The sequence below is a fragment of the Ambystoma mexicanum genome, chromosome 11, assembly GCF_040938575.1.
Source record: "Ambystoma mexicanum isolate Mex_15411 chromosome 11, UKY_AmexF1_1, whole genome shotgun sequence".
Taxonomy (NCBI): Eukaryota; Metazoa; Chordata; class Amphibia; order Caudata; family Ambystomatidae; genus Ambystoma; species Ambystoma mexicanum.
Window position 1 is genome coordinate 992,467,649 of NC_090934.1, and position 23,799 is coordinate 992,491,447.

The window sequence follows — 23,799 nt, forward strand, 5'->3', positions numbered from 1 at the left end:
AACTGGCCAACCTTGGGCATCCCTGTATTAGCAAGCTTGTGGCTGCTGGACTTCCAGCCATCCATGGTGTGTCTAGGCAACCGCCTGATCCTGTGCTTGCTCTCGACATTAGCACCTTTGTGAATGGCTGAATTTGATCCTACTTGGAACAGACATAGTAACCTACTAAAGCAGTTTTATTCACAATGTGTATGATGTACGTAGAGGTCACCATCTTTATATCCATGGCATGAATGTGCATACTTTACTTATTAGCAGGGGCTTCAGAGGTTGAAGCTGGTGTGCCACTTCTCTAACTGGTTGTTGTAACAGTCATTGAATTTCAGTCATCAAGTTTCCCATGACAGAGTGGTGCTGTGGTGTAGGCTTCCACATTTTCTTTCTCTGAATTTCACATGTCTTGCACACTATACTTGTCCGCAGCAGCAGCAGCATCGGTTGTTTATGCCTTGTTCTACAATTGAAATCAAATGTGACTTTGCTTTTTGTTTGTTTTGTTTGTTTGCATTTTTAAAGCGCTCACACAGCCCGGGGGCATCGAGGCGCTGTTACAGGAATATGTCTTAGTTGCGTATTTATAGCATGCTTAATAACCAGAGGTTTCTAAGCGCAGACCCGGGGATCGAACCTGTGTTGCTTTGTGTTGTCTTGTTTCCAAGGCGAGCACGTTGCTGCTGAGCTATCCTCCCCGGAAGTTTTGTCTGTCCAGTGACATGTGGACATCTTCATGCGCATCCTTTTCTTGTGTCATAATAAATGTGGAAGTAGCTCTCATCATTGATCATCAATTGGCAAGGATAGTTGTGGCTCGTTGGTGTCTTGCAAGTATATTCGTCTGCTTCATAAAATTGAGGTTCAGTCCCCATTTGCACTCTGGGTATCTTATTGTACAACAAATAGTGGGATTGCGCCTCTTGTGTCCAGTTTTCTTCACTCTAGCTAGTCATTCCTTCATTAATATATTTACATTCTCTAACGATTGTTTGACTGTACAAGAGTCTCTGAACTAGATTGTTACTGTGAAATGTTGAGGAAATTCTTCAGATTTGGCTGGCATGGCGTGGGGAGATATGCATTTCCATGTCCATGTATTCTTCCCGTATGAATATAGGTTGAAGTCAAAACAGAAGTTTGTGTCTTCTATGTCTTCACCCATAAATGTCAGCACTGTGCTGCTTTTGTATGACCTGGATCCTCAGGCTATTTTGTCAGCATTTTTCTGACTTCACTCAGGCCTATCAAAGCTCAAACTGGCGGGCCGGCCATCTTTGTTGTGCGTTTCACATAGTCATATGCATACGATTGTCTCCAAAAGCTTATGGTGGATGTCGAGGTTGGTGAACCCAGAAAAACGCAGAAGAATTGATCAGACGCAGAAACAAGAAAGGCGCTGTTACTCTGTTGCAATGGGATAGCGAGATAGTGGAATATGCCTGGAATTCAGGAGTGGGCCAGTCAATTATTTGTCTACATGATTTTTGCTCAAAGTCCATTGTATTTGAGTGCAGTATCAATGGTAAAGCCTGTGCATGGGCAGAATGGAAGTCAAGGTTGGCAGGGAAGGGCCCATCTTAGGCATCGGATGCGAGCGATGTGCCTCAGCAAAGATGAATAAGATGGGTCTGTGCTATAGTAAGAAGGTATTAAACTGGTCAGTGCTTCAGTGTTGCCGTTCCAGATTCTATGCTCAACAAAGCAGCCATCCTTGCTCCTGTGAATCTGTACTCCAGTAAGTAAAGGTTCTGTGCACCTGCTGTCTGCATAAACTCACCTGTATCTTTTCCGCATGGTTGTGAGTCGGTTCAGAGGTAGGTGATCCAAAGGGGCATTACCACACCTACAGACAAGGAAATGTTCACAATTAGTAAGTAATAATGGCACAATAAACAGTGCTTTGAATTATCAGATACTCTATTGCTCTCATAATTAGATAAAGGACAGGTTACACATCATAGCGACTACTATACTCGTACATAAACCCTTCCACTGTACTTTTTAGATGGCGCCCCAGGAAGTAGGCCAGAGCACTTACGGCTCTGCATTAAAATGAAAAAGTAACAGGGTGGGTGCACAAAAGATACATACCTCCATCAAACAGGCCACCTGTCCTTTGAGTTATTCAAAAAACGTCTGATGTGTTAATGGAAATGGAGGGCTACAAATATGGGTGAAAGAGGAGTAGGACTACAATAGTTACTACGATCACTAACTTACACTTAGATCAATGTCCCATTCCCCTTCCTATATAGGTTTGGAAGACTAGAAAGCACCAGAAAATATATAGGGACATGTTTGCTGTAAAGCTACACAATTAACCTGCATATCTTTACAATGGACTGTCTGAATTGTGAATCAGAAGTTGTTCATGTAACTGCCTGGCAAATGTCTTCAAAAAGAACATGCTGTTGAAAGGTAGCAGAAGCTGTTTTTCCCCTGACTGAATAAGCATGCATGTCTTAGAAGAGGACAAATGTCAGAATAGCATTCTACAACGCGATAACAGCCTTCATTACTTGTTTCCCACAGGATGAACCACTATATGTTACAAAAGGCTGCATGAAGAACAAATCTTTGTAAATGTAAGGTAAAATGTAAAGGCTCTACTACCGTGGGAGTGTGCTCGGTCAGCTTTTTTTTTATAGTTTGGAAAAAACAAAGACATACATGTGCTTTGTTCAGGCGGATACAACTTCTGTGGTAAAAATGAAAGGTGGGTTTGGAAGATCACCACATCTTTGTGAAAAACCACGTGGCGTCCTTCGGAACATAAAGCCTGAATCTTCCAGTAGAACTAATGGACTGTAAAAATGTAATGTGTTGGAAACTAGAGCCAGGTTCACAGAAGCCATGGGTTTACACAGTTTTAGCTTGGGCTGTTAAAGCGATGTTATGTTCCCAAGCAGGGTAGAGATATTTTAATGGAATGTAAAGATGTAGCAGACCACCAATATGCTTCTAGCACACAGGACTTTGAAGCCAACGTCAAAAAGAAGCTTTAATATGATGAAATGGGCATGGTTGGCAAGAGTCTGGATCCCAAGCTGGGCAGATCAGACATTGTGGACAATGAAACAGCTAGTGAAAACCAAAGCAGATGTATTCCTTTTCTAAACCTCAGCAACAAAACCATGTCCATTTACTCTAGCTCAGAGAGAGTTTAATCCTTTCTCGCCACCAGAATGATGCACATGTTTTCCCTAACAGACCAAGATGTCCATAGATTACATCTTCAGGAACCAGGCAGCTAAGAACATGGAGTGAAGGGGGGAATGTAGCTTCAGTAGCCAGTCTCCTGTGACAACAGTTGCAGTCTTAGAAGAATTTACCATGGAGGCCCTTTTCCATGTCTAGTAAGCCCAAAACAGAGAATTGGTTCCATCACAATGAAATATCTTGAATGCAATGTGAGGAGACTGTTCAACTCATTTCTCTGTAGGGCCCTTGCTACAAATATAAGAGGAGTGGAGACATCACATACATTGAACATTGGAATGAGAACAGATTTCCCCATTCATTCCTTCCCAGAACCCCTTAAAAGATGTATGAAGCAAGCCATTTTTGTTTGTCTCTGTGGCAAAGAGATTCCACTACAGACAGCCCCATTGTTTGAATTGCAGTGTGACCACTTCTAAATAGAATTCTTACTTTACAAGATTGTACCGTCCAATACAGTCGGACAGCAAGTCTGAAACGAGGTGGAGAATATGTTCCTCCCTGATTGACATAAAACATTGCTGAGTTTTTGTTTTTTAATAACATTTTACAGACAGGAATAGAAGGGAGAAACATCCAAAGGGTTGGGAATATTTTCTTTAAAGCCAGTCTTCTGATGTGCGGTTCCATGTCCTGTTGGCTCAGAGGTCTTAGACTTGATGATTCAATGTTGCCCCCAGGTCCTACAGGTTATAATCTATAGAGCGATTACTGGATCAAGTTCCTCAAAAGAAAATCTCCTGAGTGACAAGAACCAGGTCCAATTGAGGTTGACACTTCTGATTCCAGTAAAGAGACATGAAAAATTGAGTTTTGGGCAAGCAAATCCTCTCTTAAGAAATCACCACTCCACTGGAGGAAGTGTAGCTCTGAAGTCTGGAAATAAAGGGCTTGGACTGCTGCTTCGATGAAAGAAAACTGCTTGTGGAACAACACGCTTTAATCCTCCATGGAGTGGGAAAAGCTCGGTCCACATATAGATAGATAATGAAAAGAATCCAAGATGATTTCTTAACATAGGCATAATGTGAAGGCCAGCTGCAGTAATCATAATAATTCCTACACTCTATGGGGAGTGGTGGCCCTGATGAGCCAGTTCTCTAGGTACGTGTCTTGCTACCAAAACATTCAAAAGAACTGTGGGTGCTGTGCTTCAAATAGAGGGCAGCTCTCCATTGGTGGTAATGATGAAGCCCAATGTTGAAAAGTGATGGTTGGGATATTTTGACAGAATCAAAAACCAGACCATTGTTTTTTTCAACACCTGTAGGAGACAGCCAGCCGCAGTCTCCGTTCGCCACCGGTGCAGGATGCGCAAATGGAGTCTCTGGTGGAGGCACACAGCATGCCGGCGCAAATGGGACTAAAATCCTCATGTTCCTTGGCAGCTATGCCATGTACTGCATGCTCATGCTGGCCAACGGCCAATCACAGGCCCGCCGCCCGCCCTGCCATAACCCGGACATAAGAGACCTTCAGATCCACGGCTCATAGCTTTTCAGCTGCTATTGGTTTTGCGGTCTTGCCGGACTCCGTTTCTGCTGGTTTTCCTGACTACTCAACCTGATACTGTCTTGGGACATTCTCCTTCTACTTTCTTCATGTCCACCTGGGATCATGCGAGACTCCTTGGATTTTGTCTTTGTCTCTTGGAATTTTTTTGTCTTCTAGTTTTCCTCCCTGGATTTCTTCATATACTGGACCTGTGGAACTGGTATCGACATAGATATGGACCAAGGATTGGTTTGTGCTTTGTGGACGAATGGACTCGGACTTTTGGTTGGAAAACTCTGGTTAGTTGAACACCACCTGCCCTCTCCTGAATCCTCTAGGTTTCTGGCCTTTGTGTCGACTGCTCCAGGTATTTTATGAACACCCAATGAACACCTGCTACAGGTAAGGAGATGGGAAGGGGTTTGTACGATGATTGGTGTTAATCACTGGCGTTTTCCTTTGCAGCAGGGAGAGAACCAGGCGTGTGCCTCCCATACTTTGCCTGAATTGTGTGTTTTTTCAATTCACTCTTTGGTGCAGTTGCGAGGAAAGCTCAAGCTCACCCCCCCCCCCTCCTAACACTTGAGGGTTTCGTCAGTTGCTAGACCTGACAGACAGAAAAGCCTTACTCTATCACTGGGGTATCGTGGACATCAATCCAGATCCTGTCTCTGCCCTGATACAGGCAGTGACCACGTTGAGCGGGAACATGGTCAGTGTTCAAACCGCTCTTAATCAAAGTTTAGACGCCATCCAAAGTACCCATAGTCAGTTGCCTCCTGACACAGATGAGTTTGCAGGTGCAGCAGCATCCGCTTCTGCTTTTGGCCCTTTGACAACTAGGCATGGTCCAGCACACGTGGGTTCTGGCATTGCGGTGGTCACCACACCATTGCCCCCACACGCCTGTCGAGTGCCAGAAAGATTCACTGTGGTTTCCTACTCCTAACGTCCTTCCCTGACTACATTGCTAAAGCCGCTTTTGTCCTATCGTACCTAGTAAGAACCACTGCGTCTTGGTCCAATCCTCATCCATGAGATGAATTGTGTTTTTAATTCTCGACACAAAGACCAGGTTTAGAGTTCTTGGCTCTGGCCCAAGGACGTTCCACCCTTCTTTCCTATATCGCCCCTTTTAAATCAACTAGCAGCAGACATATCCTGTTCTGAACAAAAGAAGGCAGCTGTCTTCTACAAGTGTCTAAGCGAAGCCCTGAAAAATGCTTTGCCAGTCGTTCCCACTAGGTGGAGTTCCTGGGGTTTTTACGGACCACTGTAAGCGGACTGCCATGGCTTCCTCAGTACGTACCAACGCTCCCCAATACCAGTGGTATCAATTATTTTCTATGTTTGATTTCGTCCTTATCTATCGTCCTGGGTCAATAAACGGAAAAATGGGCAGACTTTCAAGGCAGTGCAGTCGGAAAGGCAAATCGGTGCCACCACAACCCATCCTGCCCACTGGATTGGGTTATCCGTTTGGGCACTCCACCACCGGATCTGACACAGGAACTGAAGGACTAGGTATCATACCTGTTAGGACAGTTTCCTGAAGCCCAACCAAGGGCTTAGTAAAACCATTCACTGAGACAGTACAAGACTCCTCTCTTAGTAGAAGGTTGTACCACCTGAGTTCATGGTAGCGTAGACAGAGAAGCCAGGCTTATTTTAGGAGGGAGAGGGCTGTTGAATAAGTACAAAGAAATTGTATTATACATATGGTCCAGAGAAACACTGACACTATGTATTGTAAAAATAAAGGGTTTATTTAAATACAAATAGGCCCAGATAAATCTTGGGGGAAATAAGTACCATCACATTATATATATCCACAATTATAAAAACACAACAATATGCTTGAAGGTGCACAGACCAAAGCATAGAACCTTATTTGGCACACCAAATAGTGGTTGTAGGGAAGTCATAACCAATAGTAGCTTTTGGATTACTTGCAGCAATACAAGAGTGGTATACCCTAACAGTTGTACGGTAACACTCAGCAAGGAAAATCACTTAGTAAATCAACTGGACAATATACTTTTCAGAATAGTGGGCCACTTATTCCAGGAACAATAAAAACCTATAACTACATTTGTGATAATACACAGTTATTTATACTAAGTGAGTAACACTGAAGGGGTAATGTACTATTACAGCTGTTGTTTGAGATCAGTGAAACAGAGATTGATATAAGCAATAACTCATAACTTATTTTAGGATGGCACACAGCTAACTCAAGGTAAGTAAAACCTATACACTTTCTAAAGGCGCCACCAGCAGCTATAAACCTAAGACTTTGTTGCGTCTGTCTAAAACAGATCAGGGAAGCAACACCCAATGTTACACTTTATGAATGACCCAAGGTTATTTTAAGTAGGTAAAACCTAAGGCAGACTTATTCTGGACAGGCTAACAGCAAGTCAGGGGAAGCAAGACTCAGTTGGGGACACTCATACATTGATCCCGACATGAATAGTGAAGTGAAACCAACAGCATTACTTTTGGGAAGAGGCACAACCAAATCACAGGTGAACAATATAACCTTACATCTACTCTGTTAGAATGGCGAAACAGTTTGAAAGGAAAGAAAGATGTTAAATATTTATTTTTAATTATTACGAAGATATATGGTTTAATAGCAAACCTTTATCTATTTACACACATCTAATTCAGAAATCATCTCTCCTTTCTTGAAGGGAAGCAAATAATCAAATAATGTTAAATAAATTTAAAACTTCAGTCTTCCAGACAGTGAATACATGAGGGAAGCAAAACCGCCAAACATTACGGGTACTGAGATCAATGAATGCCACATAGGTTTTCGTTCCGTTCCGAAAACCTTTAATTTCCAATACGTTTATTAAAAATAAGTTGATGTCTATTCCCACCCCTTTAGTGACTCCCGTTTGCCATGGGTCATTTATTTGTGCTTCTTGTGCCCAATCCTGTAGGTGTTTGAGTATCATGGCCGCAAACATCTAGCCCAAGATGTCCAATAGTGCAATGGGCTTATAGTTGTTAGGGTCTGTTCTCTCGCCTTTTTTATAGATCAGGACTACAATAGCGTTCCTCCTGGTTTATGGTAATACCTGTTTCTTTAGAAAATCTTTAAATAGTTGTACTATAAAAGGGATCCATGCCTCAGGGTCAGCCTTAAGGGTCTTTTATGATAGACAGTCTGGTCCTGGAGCAGATGCACCATTTGCTTTATTAGATTTTCTAGATCAAAATTTTCGAATTCAATTGACCATTTGCCTTCTGGTTCCATTGGGTTTTCTTGTTCAAGTGTAGTTGGTAAATGTTTTGCTTTTCTGTCAAGTGTAAGGGACCCAGAACCACTCACCTTATTACACGGACCAAAAGTTCTTGGACTCAGGGAGGCAATAACATACCCTTAAACCAATAATTGGAATATAACCGGCTCTTCAGAGGCCCTTTTAATTCATACAAGATCTAAGCATACAAATGATTCTTGGAGTAAATATAAGTGGTTATACATATACACACACACACACGCACACACACACACGAGAAATAGTTCCAAACAAAAACTACATCACCATTAGTGCAGCTGGAGGGGAAAGCTTCATCTTGGCCACAACACTACCCAGTCCCAAGGCGGGTAGGCAGAGAGATCACACGTGCCAATGGGATCTGGAGCAGAGCGTCCTTCCTCTCAGCGAGACTTCATCACCCGGGATTCCAACTCTCTCTCTACCACCAGGATACCTCTTCTCTTTGGGAAGAACAAATCCCCGCCCACCTCTGGTTGCCAACCATCCTCGGCCGAAGGACAGACTAAGTATGGGGAGCACAGAGAGAAAAAATCCAGTTAGCAGTGGAAAAAACCCAGGTCGTCTCCTGCACAATCGTTCCCAGCACCCCTTATCACTGCACCTGCACAACTCCGACTCCTTTCGTGGCTCATCCTTGATTTGAACAATACACCAGCTATCCTCCATAATGATCTCATCTGCTTCAAAGTATAATATCGGAGTCATGGCAGAATTCATGCCTGCTAACTAAGCCCACAGAAATGTAAGTTTTCCTTGCAGTTAGGAAGTGATTGTCCAAAATGGCTGCGCACCTACGCCATGTTTTTTTAGCTCATTCTCGCCCACGAATCACAGTAATCCAAATAATTTCTGGTAAAAGAGAACCCAACCTTCCTCCGCGACTGCATTTGTTAAGCTCTCTGCTTGTGGTGCCCTTGTGTTAATGAGTTGCCAGATGCCCCGGATATTTCTCGATGCCATTGCTGTCATCTTCATTTAAGCATCAATCTGATTGATATGCTTTGTGAGAGATTAGCCCATTTTTATACTTTTGTTTTCTTCTTTCAAGGCCTCCTCTCGTCCCTTTGGTTCCATCATTCTTATTGTCCCGATATCCGCTCTTAAAGTTTGCTTTTCTGCCATTTCGTTGTCTTGCAAGTGTTTGTGCAATGCCTTTTTTTTGCCACACATTTTCGCTCTTACCTTGAAGGCCATAAATAAGGGAAGGTAATCTACCACCTACTATTTTCTGTGGTGGTAATATATTTTTTAAGTAGCTTATCTGCCTCTTTTTAGGTGATGTAGATTCTGTTTCTTCCTTCGGTTACCACTAATTTCCTTAGTTCAGGGTTAACTACTAGGCATGTGAATTATTTCTTTAGTGTTACTTTCAGCAAGGCATGGTCACTTTTTGTTGGTCCCTGGATTTTAAATTCTTTTACCAACTGTCGGATATCCTGGGACACGAAAATGTAGTTCAGCGTTTGATGCTTTTCTATTAGTTCATGTCGACTTTCCCTGGAGATCCCCTTTTGTTTGCCCATTTAGCATAGATAGAGTCCTTAAATCCATAGCACTTCTCCATAAGGCTGCTCTTTCCTCTGCTCTGTTATTGAAAGTGTCAACATTTTCTTTTACTTTCCCCTACTCCTCTAAATAGGCAATGTTCAGGTCTCTGCAGATTATTATTTGGGGAGGGTCTGGGTCTGTTGTGTACTAGTCTAATATGTCCGTGAATATCAATGAAGTCTGTCTTTGATTGCTTCCAATATAAATTAAGAATTAAGCATTTTTGCTTCTGTTTGGTCGATCAGGAAATAACAAGAGCACTTCTTGCATAAATGGGTTTATGTTACTGCTCTTTGTCACCACAATGCCGGTTCCCATTTGTATGAGAGTTATTAGGCCCTAGGATGGTCTTCCCTCATCTACGTTGCATGCTGTATTGAAGTACATGCTATAACGTAACCCTCCACTACTGGAGGGGAGGTCATACTGGTCTCTTGCAGACATTGGGTTTTTCCCAATTCTGGTTTTGTATCGTTGAATAAGTGTAGATATCTTCTTGTGTTCCAGGAGATCATTGTGATATGGTCTGCAGGTCCCTAACTCGTCATCTATTTTTATTCCAGTTGTTTTATTGTATGTCTGGGATCCCTTTCACTCTCTACTCCTCCTGTGTTCTTTCCCACTTCCATTTCTGAGAGCCGACACTTTAAAGTTATCCTTAATGGTTGAAAGACTCTCCCATAGATTTTTAAATAATCTTTTATTCCACCATCTTCTGAATGCTCTTCATTTCCAGATTGTTTTTACTTGCTCATTCTTTTTCCCTTTGTTTGTTTTGATATTTGGGTTTCTATTTTCAGATGTTTGATTGGTGCCTTTACCCTCCAGTAGCTCAAATCCCAGTGGTAATAAGAGATCATAGGTTTCCATTAATGAGACCTTGACGTCCTTTCAATATAAATGGAGGATTACCTTATCTGTTGAATCCTCCTTTGGGAATTCAACTGTTTTGATATCAGCTTATTTCATGAATTGGTATGCTGGCACATGATGTAGTAGTTTAATGACGTTATGTCCGTTCAGGGTCAGCCCGTCCTCTGACCTTAGGATATGATTTAGTTGGAGGCAGTACATTCCTGCCGCTGATCCTTTGGTATTGATGTTAGAATTTCTGTTGGTGTTAGGATTTCTGTTTTCATATATCAAACGGCAATTGATTCCCCCGATTTTCTTTATGCATATCAAGGTAATTTCTCTTTTGGAGGGCCTCTTTGTACCTATAATTTTCTTCCTTTTGACGCCAGTTCCTTTCAGGTCTGGTTTCATTTTGCCCTGTTCCATCTGTTTTTTTCTCTCCCGTCTTTTCTCTTTACCTCTTGGCTGATTTTCCTCTTCACAGTCCATATTTTTATCCTTTTCTGTATTCCTGCCTGTCACTTATCCACTTCTCTGATTTGGTCCATTAGCCAACATTGACCGTTGTTCTTCCTTTGTCAGGAATGGTGTTGGTGAATCCAGTTGCGACTTCTCCATTTGCTTTTTTGATCTCCTTTTGTCATCAATATTTCTTCATTCAGCATACATCTTTTGCCCCTTTCACTTCTTGATGTTGAGACTATCATGTCTTCCAATGAATATGTTGAGAGATTTCTTAAATCTATCTCCTCCATTGAGCTTTCTTTCATATCTTGATTTGACCACACACTCGTTTATGTTCCGGGTTTGGGGAGGGGCTCTTTCTGACTACCCCGTCCCCAAACAGGGCTGTGGTGAATGTGTCCATCTTCATCACTTTTTTAGTTTAGTTCCTTCTTCTTGAGGATATGAGATGCTCCGAAAGAAACCCCTCACTCCCTTTGATTTTGGCTTATTATTTTGCTGGCTTTTTGTCTTCTCCCCCCCCGGTTTGGGTGCCTAATTCCCCTCCTCAGTTTTTCTTTTGGATGTTTTTTTGAAATATTGGGTAAGGGTTTTGGGATTTCCCATCCTGCAACAGGTTTTGGGTCTCTGGGATTGTCACTTGGCCTTTCTCTTTTGGATAACGTGCAATCCCCCTTCCACTATAATATTTGTGTTTTTACTAGATTCTTTCCTCTGTAGTTCTTAATTGTCCTTGGGGGTTTCAATCTGGCCTGCCAGGCCCGATATCTCTAAGCAGTTCTTTTCCAGCTGTTTTCCCCTCTCCTCCCACAGTCCAGAAATCCGTTGGGTCCTGATTTGTTATGTTTTTTTTTCTCCTTTTCTCCTGAGAGTAGACCTCTGTCAATATTTCCAGCAATGTGTTCAGCAGCATTTTCTTTTCCTCTCTCTCTCTGTACAGAGAGGGTTTCTTGCATTTTTCGTTGCAATTCTGCTGCGCTTGCTGCTTCCTGATCTACTCATGATTGTAACATTGTAATAAAGTGCTCCACAACTACTCATTTTGGGTGTACCAAAGCTGTTAGTGATGCTTGGTCTTTATAGTTTTCATTTATTACTTCGTACATTTTTTTGTCAGGAAGTGGGGGAGGATATATATGTTTTGAGCCACCATTATGTCACAATGTGTCTGGAAGGGAGTCGAGTTCAACGGATTTCAACTTCGGTTTGTGTTCCGTGAGGAAAAGAACAAGTCGTCGAGGGAGGAGACAGTTAAAGATCCCACTGATTCCATGTTCCTCCTTATTTAGAACATCCTCGTTTTGGGGGTTTCTAAGATCTAACTTTTCCTAACTTCAGAGGTAACACCATTAAATGGCTCAGACAAAACAACCACTAATATTTCCCACTGATTGTCTGTCATATGTCCGGTTCATGGCGCAACCTACAGCTCTGACTGTAAAGATTTCCTGTAAATTTTTGAATATGTTATACCCAAACATTGAAAATATAGAATCTTGTACACTCTTTGTATGTATGACAATGCATTACTTACCGTAAAAGCATTTCTGATGGTTGTATCTGCTTAGATTCACATGCTGTGCATAGGTCCGACATCCAGTGGTCACTGCGGAGTATTGCATTTTGTTTTTCGTAGTCGAAAAGGGGACGTCGAAAAGGCGTGTCTGAAACACTATCCCTATAGTGACGTGCGTTGTACCCACAATCCCTCACGCATCGAGGTCCCTCTGTTTGTATTTTTCTGCCCTGAGGGAGCCTTCTAGACGTGAGTGAGTACAGAAAAAAGAGATATAAAAAGGAAGTCTATGTTCCTTCCATCCGAGCGGGGAGGAAGGGTGGGCGCATGTGAATCTAAGCAGATACAACCATCAGAAATGCTTTTACGGTAAGTAATGCATTGTCTGCTTAGAATCACATGCTGTGCATAGACTAGCGAGCAGTACCCGGAGTTGGTGGTGGGTTATGAGAAGGAACAGTAGAGAAAAGATGTCTTAATACTGCCTGTCCCACCTGGGAGTCAGATCTCGAGTGTGCATGTAGACAGTAGTGTTTTGTAAAGGTGTGCACAGAACTCCAGGTAGCCGCTTTGCAGATGGACTCAAAGGGAACATTTGCAATGAATGCTATGGACGCCCCTGTGCTTCGAGTAGAGTGTGCTCTTGGCTTAAAGGGCAGTTCTCTCTTAGCAAGAGTATAGCAGAGAGTGATGCATTGAACAATCCATCTAGAAATAGTGGACTTTGAAACTGCATCCCCTTCTCTTCCTGCTGCCACCGCGACGAAGAACTGATTAGTCTTCCTCAGTGGTCTGGTTCTTTCCATGTAGAACATGACCGCTCTGCGCACATCTAGTGTGTGCAGAGTTTTTTCTCCAGCGTTGGAAGGATTTTGAAAGAACGTTGGTAGTTCTATAGCCTGGTTTACGTGGAATTTCTAGATGAATTTCGGTGCAAACCTTGGGTGCGTGCGTAGAACCACCTTATCTCTGTGAACTGTAACGAAGGGGTCTAGAACAGAAAGAGCCTGTAGTTCACTTACTCTCCTGATGGAGGTGATAGCTATTAGAAAAGCAGTCTTAAGAGTGAGGTCCTTAAGAGATGCTTTATGCATGGGTTCAAATGGTGAGCCCATGAGTCTGGTAAGTACCACGTTAAGGTCCCATCCGGGAGCTGGGTCAGCTATCGGGGGGTGTATTCTCTTTACTCCCTCCATGAAGGCCCTTATAACAGGGATCTTCCACCACGACACTTTGAGTTGGGAAGTGGTGTATGCAGAAAGTGCCGATAGGTGTACTTTAATGGAATTGAACACTAGACCTGAATCCAATAAATGGGTCAGGTATAGAACAATATGTGTGGGAGAGCAGTCAATCGGGTTGATGCTCTTTCCTCTGCACCAGATGACAAATCTCCTCCACTTGCTAGAATAGCAGTGGCGAGTGTTAGGTTTTCTGGCTTCCCTGAGGATGTCCATGCATCTCTGCGGGAGCTGTAGGTGTCCAAATTCTATGATCTCAGGAGCCAGGCTGCTAAGTTCATGTTCTGGGGGCATGGATGCAGAGTCCTGCCCTTGTCTTGTGACAGCATGTTGTACGGGCAGGGGAGTTTCACTGGGGGGGATAGAGACATCTCCATCAAGTGAGCGAACCATGGCTGCCGGGCCCACATTGGGGCCACCAGTATCATGGTCACTTGTTCCTGGTGTATCTTGTGCACCACCTTGTTGAGAAGGGGAGTCGGGGGGAAAAGAGTAAACAAATTTCCCTGACCATTGAATCAACAGACCGTTCCCCTTGGATTGGTTGTGGGGGTACCTGGAGATGTAACTTTGGCATTGTGAGTTCTCCAGGGTTGCGAACAGGTCTATTTCTGGGAATCCCCATTGTGTGAAGACGTCGAAGACGATGCCTTCGTGCAGTCGCCATTCGTACTCTTCGGGCAGGGGGAAATCTCTGCTGAGTTTGTCTGCCAGCAGATTGAGTTCCCCTGGTACATGTTGTGACAGTAGGAACATGTTTTGTTTGAGAGCCCACTTCCATATATTCTGGGCCAGTTTGGACAGTCCTGGAGAGTGGGTGCCCCCCTGCTTGTTGATGTAGTACATGGCTGTGGTGCTGTCTGTAAGGACCATCACTGTTTTGCCTTGTAGGTGTTTCTGGAAGGCTCTTAGCGCCTTGAACACAGCTAGTAGCTCCAGTAGATTTATGTGTTTGGATGCTACGTTCGGAGTCCACACTCCGTGAGCAGTCTGATGGGATAGGTGAGCCCCCCATCCTGTGAGGGATGCGTCTGTGGTTAGAGTGGCTTCCGCCGCGGGTGTGGCAAAGGGTTTCCCTCTTACCAGGTTTTCCTTTGTCCACCACCGTAGCGAGAGAACCAAGGCCTGCGAGACCACCACTAGATCGTCCCATAGTCCGCTGGCCTGACACCACTGGCTGTTGAGCCACTCTTGCATTGATCGCATGCGCAGGCGCGCGTGAGGTACCAAATAAATACACGACGCCATTATTCCTAGCAAGCGCATTGCTTTGCGTACCGTCACCTCTCGACCGGCCACATATTGAGGGATCTGAAACAGCATGTTTTGGACCCTCTCGTTGGAGGGGAAGACGAGGCCGTCCTTTGTTTGAATCAGAGCCCCTAGGAATTGTTTGATCTGGCTGGGGTCTAGGCTGGACTTCTTTTCGTTGATGGAGAAGCCCAGCTGGAACAAAAGGTCTATAGTCTTTTGGGTATTGGAGAAGCATGTTTCGTAAGAATCCCCTGTTATGAGCCAGTCGTCGAGGTAAGGGTAAACTGGGATGGACAACCTGCGCAGGTGGGCCGCTGCCACTGCCAGTACCTTCGTGAATACCCTTGGTGCAGATGCTATGCCGAAGGGTAGCACTCTGAACTGGTAGTGTTTGCCTTCTATCATGAACCTGAGGTATTTTCTGTGCGTTGGCAACATTAAAATATGAAAGTATGCATCTTTCATGTCTAGTGTTGTCATGTAATCTCCTTGTGATAGCAGGGGGATCACTTCCTGTAAGGTCACCATACGAAACTTCTGGGGTTTGACAAACTTGTTCGCTGGGCGCAGATCTAATACAGGGCGCATGGTTAGATCCTTTTTGGGTACAAGGAAGTACACTGAATAAATACCTTCCGTTACCCGAGATAGCGGCACGACCTCTATGGCTCCTTTTTCCAGCAGTTGTTCTACTTCTTGGAGAAGGATGGCAAGGTGTTCTGGTGTCATGGTCGTCCCCTCGGGGGTCTGTATGTTGGGGAACCGTTGCATTCGATGCAGTATCCGTGGGCTACGGTGGAAAGTACCCAGCGGTCTGACGTTATTCCCTCCCATGCTGGAAGAAAGGATGTTAGCCGGGCCCCCGACCGGTGATGCATGGGAGGGGACGCGAATCTTCGCGTCACTTGGTGTTGTTGGGGGCTTGGGAGCCTCTGGGGGTGGAGCCCCGACCTCTCCCTTTGCCACGGCGCTGGCCTCTTTGGCTGTACTGGCCACTATTGGTCTGGTCATTGGTGGCAGGGTACTGTTGCTGCTGATTCTGTTGTTGGCGTTGGCCACGAAAAAAGCGTTTGTTGCCATAGCCGCGTCTGGTAGTGGGCTTAGAGATCTGGTCAAGAGTTTTGATACTATCGAACTCTTTCTTAGCCATCTCCAGAGCCTCATCCACCGCTTTCCCGAAGAAGTTTGAGTCTTCAATAGGTTTATTTATTAAAGACGCCTGTGTCTCCGGTTTGAACCCTGAGTTGCGCAGCCATACATGGCGTTTTAGGAGTATTCCCTGGACCAGGGAACGTCCCGCTGTCTCTGCGGCATCCAGAGAGTTCTTCACAATGCTCTGGTTGACCTGGGTTCCTTCGGCGATAGTTGATAGCAGGCGTGTCTGTAGCGGTTCTGGCGCTTCTTTGGCGTCTTTGCGCAGTTTGGCCCACTGCGCGTCCGCGTAGCTAGCTAGCAAGGAATTGTTGTTAGCAATTCTTGCAGAAAAGGCAGCCGAGGATGTGACTCTCTTTCCAAGGGCATATAATCTCTTGCCCTCCTCGTCAGGTGGTGCCTCGCTGGTGGACAGCGGCACCCCTGCCCTCTTCCTTGTATTAGTTACTACAAGGGAGTCAGGAATAGAATGTCCCCTGATGTACAGCGGGTCTGAGGGTGAAGGAGTGAAAAAAATGTCAATTCTTGGATTAACTCCTCTGATTAGTGCGGGCGTGGATAGCGAAGGGATGATTCTTCTCTTCACTGAAGCGAGGAGGGGAATGGTCTGGTTGACCGGGGGTTTCTCATTAATTACTCTTTCTACAAAGTCTATTTCAGGAGAGATCTCCCCAGTGTCCAGCTCGAAATGTGCTGCTGCTCTGCGCAACAGGGCATTGAATGTGGGCTGATCGTCTATGGGAGACGTGTTCCTAACAGGTGAATTGTCAGGAGGATTTAGGTTCAGGACATCAGTGTCCGAATATACTGATGGGGATTGCCAGGGATGTGAAGGCCCTTCTTCTGGATCTTCTCCGAAGCCTTCTCCTACCATGTCTGGGCTGTCTTCCAGACCTTCCTCCTGGTTCTGTCCCTCTTCCTCGTCCACAAATTCATCCTCCTCCTCCAAGTATTGCTCCTCACCAGTGAGGTCATACACCTTATGGAAATCTGAGGCTGTGTCCTGCTGGGAGGGGTTGAATAGTCTCGGATATTTAGCCCTGGGGTCCTCCTGAGGCCCTTCTCTTGTTCTCTTGGGAGTGGGAGGGTTCTGGGTCTTCATAAACCTCTCCATCCTCTCCATGCAGAGATGGAGCCTTTCCATGGTCTCATGGGGTACCCCTGAGCGGTCTAGCGGGGGAAAATTAGTGTCTTCCGCCTGAAGAAGGCTCGACCTCTCCCATAACGTCGAGGAAAGTGTCCCGTCGCCTTCAGAAAAGCCTTCTGGTCTGCTGGGGGTCCCCCCGACTGAAGGGGGTAGTCCCCGTCTTTCTTCGGGCCTTTTCGACGTGTCTTTCGGCGTACGCTTCTTGGCGTCGGCTACAACGATCCTCGCCAAGCTCTCTGTGACTAGTTTGTCAGAGGAGGGCTGTGGTTTCGACGTTACGGGTGTCGATCGTTCTACGGCGGCGTGCGCTCTCTGCTGGTGCGCGCCGGCCGATGGTTTGGGGGCGGCGCCCTTATTTGCCGAAAGCCCAGTCACTGGTCGTGGCTGCGGTTGCGAGAGGGGCTTCGAACCTGAACGGTCCGAGGAGGCCGCCGGTGGAACCTGCGTCTCCTTGGGCGCTGATGCTTTCTTCGTCTTCGACGAAGAAGAGCCATGGGTTGTGTGCTTATGGGTGGTATCGTGTGCGTCAGTGTCGCCGGGGTGTTCATCCCCATAAGCAGGGCGTGAGCCGAGCCCGTCGGGGCCGGGGACAGACGACGAAGAGCGCGAGCGCTCTTTAGAGGGGTGTACGACTTCCGTAGCGGAGGTCGTGTTATCACGTTCCTCGTCACTGTCGGTGGTAGCAGCGGCGGGTGAGGAATCGGCCTTTGACATTGCGTAGGCTGCCCGCCTCTTGACCCTACGGTCTTTTAGAGTCTTTGGCTTAAGAAGCCGACAAGCCGTGCAACCCTCCTCCTTGTGATCGAGGGGCAAGCAGCGGTTACACCGTGAATGCTTGTCCTTCCAAGTGAACTTGCCCTTGCAACGCGGGCAGAACCTAAAGGGTGTCCTCTCCATAGCAGAGGCAATAAATCGTGATAACGACCCCAAGGGAAAGGAAGGGGAAAGGGAAAGGCATTCTCAGAAAGGAAACAGAGATGTCCCACGACCCCACTCTCCCTACTGTACTTGGCCTGCGAGGCCAGGCCACGTGTTCGGCAACGCCGAAGGATCTCCTCCGCTCGTCCCCTCCGTCGAAGATCTTGCTCGGCGGAGAAACAGCTTCACAACTGCGTCGAGTGAGGGATCTATGTGTTATATATTAATAAGAAAACGACCAAAGGTCGAGGAGATGAAATCTGCAATGTCTCTCGAGGAGCTCCGCGTAAAGGCGACCAGTAGCTGGGCGGAAAAAAACAATCTGAGGGACCTCGACGCGTGAGGGATTGTGGGTACAACGCACGTCACTATAGGGATAGTGTTTCAGACACGCCTTGTCGACGTCCCCTTTTCGACTACGAAAAACAAAATGCAATACTCCGCAGTGACCACTGGATGTCGGACCTATGCACAGCATGTGATTCTAAGCAGATTAACAAACATCAGAAATATTGTTTATACTTGTTCAAATTCTTCTATGTATATATTGTTTATATACGTTTCAAATTCCCAGTGGCACCCACTAGGGAAATGTTGTACACTTACATCTGTAACCCATGTAACTTTAAGTTGAAAGTACTCTTGCATCATATTGCTTTCTGCACCCCGATACATCCAGGTCTGGTGCGCATTACAGATAAACAAAACCTCTGAAATTTCTTTAGATTGGTTTTGCATAGTTGTGTTCACTTGCTTGGTCTTATTTTCTGTCTGTCCATTTAGTAAGCAATTTTGGGGGAGTGAAAAAGAAGAACATTTTGAAGACACTCTTTGTGCCTCGTGATTCCCCCGATGCTCACTGTATTTTAGTGTAGCGTTAAATCGTTCCCGTAACTGTCTAGTCGAGTGTGCAGCATCTCTGCACTAGGCATGCAGTTTCCCCTTCGCTATACTTGCACTGCGCTTGCACTTAACGCCGTCGGTGTCGTCAGACTCTCAGCTTTCCCTCGTCCGGGTGCCGCCGCTGCCGCTTTCACCTGTGCCGACGAGTTTGTAAATCCCAGGGAATGGACCCCCGGTGACCCCAGGGAACACTCTCACGACACTCCTGCGTCTAAGAGGGTATTTCAAGGTGCCGCATCCATTTCCAACAGATACTGTAGGCAGACTGCAAGTGCTCACAGGGTACCAGGGAACACTCACCTATAGTACATATACTTTTCAGAATGGCAAAACATTTCTAAGGTAAGTAATAACTTTTGTAACTGTTCACTCTCAGATTTACAGTTGTCAACCAACTTCTTTTACAAGTAAGTAACTTTTGCACTCTTGTTATTCTTTTCAAGGCTGAACCCTTTTGTTATCTAATCCTTCCCTTATTCTATAGCATGTGTTCAATCAGAGGCAATAGAGAGACACTAGTGGTCTAGGTGCCAGCTGTAGGCAGGGCGAGATAGGGTTCAGTTGCAGGCAAAGTCTGAGTTCCTGAGGTAGACATTGCAAATAAGTATTTCACTTTAAAGTTGAGGGTCCAGGGACTTCACAGAAGACACCCTAGAAGGATTCCGCAGTGGGTATGGGTGAACTGGACGAGTGGCCTCCCAATCACAGAAAACACTCCAAAGCTATACAGAAATCAAAGGCTTAAGGTAGGTAAAATACCCCAGCCAACACAGTACCTCAGCACAGAAGAAGAGTTGCAGCAGGAAGACTTCAGGATCTGCAGGCAAAAAAATGGTCGATGGATTCCTTTGTCAAGAAGACGGAAGACCGGACTATGGAAGGACTTTTGCAGCAGGGATCACAGGAGACGTCTCCAGGCAAGAGTTTCATCATGGCTGGATGGGGCTCAGTGGATTTGGCGCCTTTTAAGTAGCATAGAAGACAGAATATCGCTGGTTGGATTCTCGTCGTTTGCAAGGTGAAGCACTCAGTTGAGGGGACTTTTCAGACCCGAATCATGCCTCTGGAGATCCAGCAGAATGCCAACAAAGTTTCAGCGAGATGCTGAAGACTGTACACAGCACAACGATTCCAGGTATTGCAGCCCCGCAAGGTCGCAGCACGGCATGGTATGGCTCAAAATACAGGTATTCTTGAGTCTAGTTGGTCCACCAGGCTCTGGATCGAGGTCGTCGTTTTCGGAGTCCCGAGGTCGATTGGATGGAAGGGTAACAGCAGACTCTGGTTACACAGCAGACTCTCAGGTCGCTGGAACTAAACGGACGAGAGGAGACACTCAGGTAGACAAAGAGCAGGTGAGTGAATAACTCCTCCCCCACTTCCTGTCTGGCCAGACACACTGGAGGCTAGCCAGGGAAACCCAAGGTTTACCGCCAAAGGCAAGGCCACATGGGACGGACAAAGACACTCACTCACTCACACTCTCCCCCGCCACCCCCACCCAGAATAGTAGATGGGCTAGCAAAGAACGACTACGCTAGAAATGGTGTAAAAAGAAAGAAGCCACCAAGTTAGCAGTTGGGTGACCCTATTGTGCACAAATGAGAGTGAACACAGTCTGCGGTAAAAAAATAACATGATAGTTGGCAGAACACATCCACTACCACCAGTCCTAATTAGAAGGTTGTCTATGTGACTAAAAGTCACAGGAGCAGAGAGAACTAGTTAATTACCACTGGTAACGTTCTTTTGATTTGATGTTCCTCCCACGCATTCCACATCTTTTGATATCTTCCCTTCCAGCTTCAGAAAAATACATTCCTGCACAGGGTGCTGTGCATCTATGCGGTCGATTCGATGTCCCGCAAGGGCTTCCATCTCAGAGTCATCGTCGGTAAATACAGCACACACAGCAGCTGTTAGCTACAGTTCTGTTTTTATGCCTTCCTCTTGCAGAAATACCAGCATCAGCAAGTACCAGACTCTGAAAGAGCATAAAGTGTAATGGCTGGAGACTCTACAGCGATGTAGGTTGGGAGGGGCAATGAGGAATACGTGGAAGGAACATTCAGTCGAAAGAACGTTATCAGGGGTAAGTAACTTGTTCTTCGAATGGATTGTGTCCTCCCACGTATTCCTAATCTTTTGATAGATTCCGAAACCAGTGTTAGGTTTTGGAGGAGAGAGGAAGAATTTTCAGACTTAAGATGTGACATGGATTAAATGTAGGACTGCTTTCCCAAATCCTCCTTCCAGACTAGAGAATGAATCAAGACAGTAATGTTTAGAAACTGTGCGAATGGTAGACCAAGTGGATGCCGCACAAATGTTTTTTATAGGCTCCACTCTGTGCAGATCGGAAGATGTTGCCATGTCCCTTGTGGAATGAGCTCTCAGGCCTTCTGGGGGATCTTTCCCGGCCAATCTGTAGAATTCTGTAATGGCAGGAACTATCCATCTGGACAAAGTTTGTTTTGTACCTGGAAGACCCAGTTTGTGTCCAGTGTACCCAATGAAAAGCTGGTCATATTGCTGTATTTTCACCATTCGTGAAACGAGAAAGCTCAAAGCCCTTCTGGTATCAAGCCTATGTAGCCTTTCCTTGCCAGGATGAGGTGGCGGATAGAATGTAGGAAGCACAATTTTCTGGTATATATGAAAATCTGATACCATTTTTGACCAAAAATGTTTACCCCCAAGGACAACCTAATCCTTATAATAAAAAAAAAATAGTAAATGGAGGCTTACTAGATAAGGTCTGCAATTCACTCACCCTGCAGGCTGATGTCAACGCAACTAACAGAACGGTTTTTAAAGTCAGTAGTCATAGTGGACATGAACGGAGCAGCTGAAAGGGAGCACACATCAGAAATTGCAACACAAAATTAAGATCCCAAATCAGTACTTGAAAAGGTGTAGGAGGGAACACGTTAGTAAGTCCCCTTAGGAATTGTATGATTAATGGCATCTTGAAGTAGGATGCCTCTTCCGATGTGCGCTTGAAGATTGAAAGCGCCACCAAGTATCCTTTAATGGTCCCAATCTGGAGCCCCAGATTTGCTAACTAACAAAAAAAGATAGCACCATAGATGTATTGCATTGAAAAGGGGACACATCTTTTTCCCTACACCAGCTGCAGAATGTATTCCAACAGCAGCAGTAGAAGAATTTTGTTGCTGGCCTTCTGGCCAAAAGCAAAATGTCCATTACGTCATCCGGTCAGTTTGCACAGTGAAGTGGGTCCCATAGAGGTAGGGCCTCAACTTCCATAGGGCCCACATGACAGAGAAACATTCTTTCCCTACAGTGGACCACCTGAGTTCTCTGCCCTTAAATTGGTGACTAATAAATCCAATCTGGACAATCCATCAGCGTTGCTATGTTGGACATCTTGCCTGTGCTCAATGGTTGCAGGCGTATGGCCCACCTGAGCAACTTTGGATTCTCTCCCTCTCAGAAACCATGCATGACCTCTGGATGGAAAACCCGACCCTCCTCTCGCGAGAGAAGGTCCTCTCTTTGAGGAAGTCGCATTGGAGGGCAGATGGACATGTCCAGCCTCCTGATAACATGAGGAATGACGGGGACTGGAGGAAACACGTACAGCAGTGAAAACTCACAGTCCACTACGAACGTGTCTCCTAGAGCTCCCTTTGGGGTAAATTCCCTGGAGCAGTAGAGCTTGCACGTCTGGCTGACACTGGTAACAAACAGATCCACTTGAAGGGTTCCCCAAAGGATATCTTTAGGGACCTCCTGAGCTAGTTCTCACTCGTGGAACACTGTGCTTTGCCTGCTCGGAGCGTCGGCCGCTGTGTTCTCCTCTCCAGCTAGGTGAACTGCCAACAGGGAAATTCCTTCTTGAATTGCCCAGAACCAGAGCTGCATTGCCTCCCTGCACAGTGGTAGTGACCTTACACCTCCTCTCTGGTTGAGGTAATACATGGTCACTGGGTTGTCCGTCATTATCAAGACATTCATTCCCCGTACAGAGGGCAGAAAGGCCTTCAGTACTAGTCTGATTGCACTCGGCTCTAAAAGGTTGGTGTGTAGTTTGGACTGCGATGGAGACCAACGACTTCTGACTGTCAGATCACTGGAGTGGGCTCCCCCACCAAGTGAGTGAGGCGTCCGCAACTATGGTGATCCCCGGCACCGACTGCCAAAAAGGTTCTCCTTCAGAATATTGTCCTTGCAAGCCCACCACAGGAGATCCTGTGCAACCCTGTTTGGGATCTGAAGGAGGTCTATTATCCTGCCCGAGAATTGAGACCACCGTGTCCTGAGAGCCCATTGCAGGGATCTCATTCTCAGGTGAGCCTGTGGCACCAGGAAGTTGCAGGATGCCATGAGGTCGAGCAACTGCAAAAAGTCAAAGGCCAGAAGACGTTGGGCACTCTGGAATTTGGTGACCATCAACAGAATGTGCTGAACCCTCACCTCCGGTGCGAGGCTTTGCTCAAGGATGCATCCAAGACTGCTCTGATGAACTGGAGTTTTTGAGATGGTATCATGTGGGACTTCTTGTAATTGAGGGAGAAGCCCAGTCTGTGGAGGGAGTGGCAGGTGATGCCGAGATATTCCAGGGCATGTTCAGGAGAACAAGCCCTGATCATCCAATCGTCAAGGTAGTGTATAGACGTGAATCCCCCCCCTCTGCGGAGACTTGCTGCCACCACCGTCAGCTTGGTGAAAACCCTTGGGGTGGAAGTTCAGCCCGAATGGCAGAACTCAAAGCGGATGAGAACCGCCAACGGCGAACCTCCGGTACTTTCTGTGCTTGTGATGGATTGGCAC

At 45.8% G+C, this 23,799-nt stretch overlaps 1 protein-coding gene across 5 annotated transcripts in view; it reads right to left on the bottom strand.

Annotated features, from left to right (window-relative positions):
* ARNT2 (aryl hydrocarbon receptor nuclear translocator 2) overlaps positions 1-23,799 on the bottom strand; it is an 861,066-nt gene that overhangs the window by 430,789 nt on the left and 406,478 nt on the right. For all 5 annotated transcript variants that reach the window (XM_069624174.1, XM_069624173.1, XM_069624172.1 and 2 more), the window contains one exon: positions 1,772-1,837. In XM_069624174.1, the coding sequence (XP_069480275.1) occupies positions 1,772-1,837 (66 nt within the window). The remainder of the gene's footprint in view (positions 1-1,771; positions 1,838-23,799) is intronic.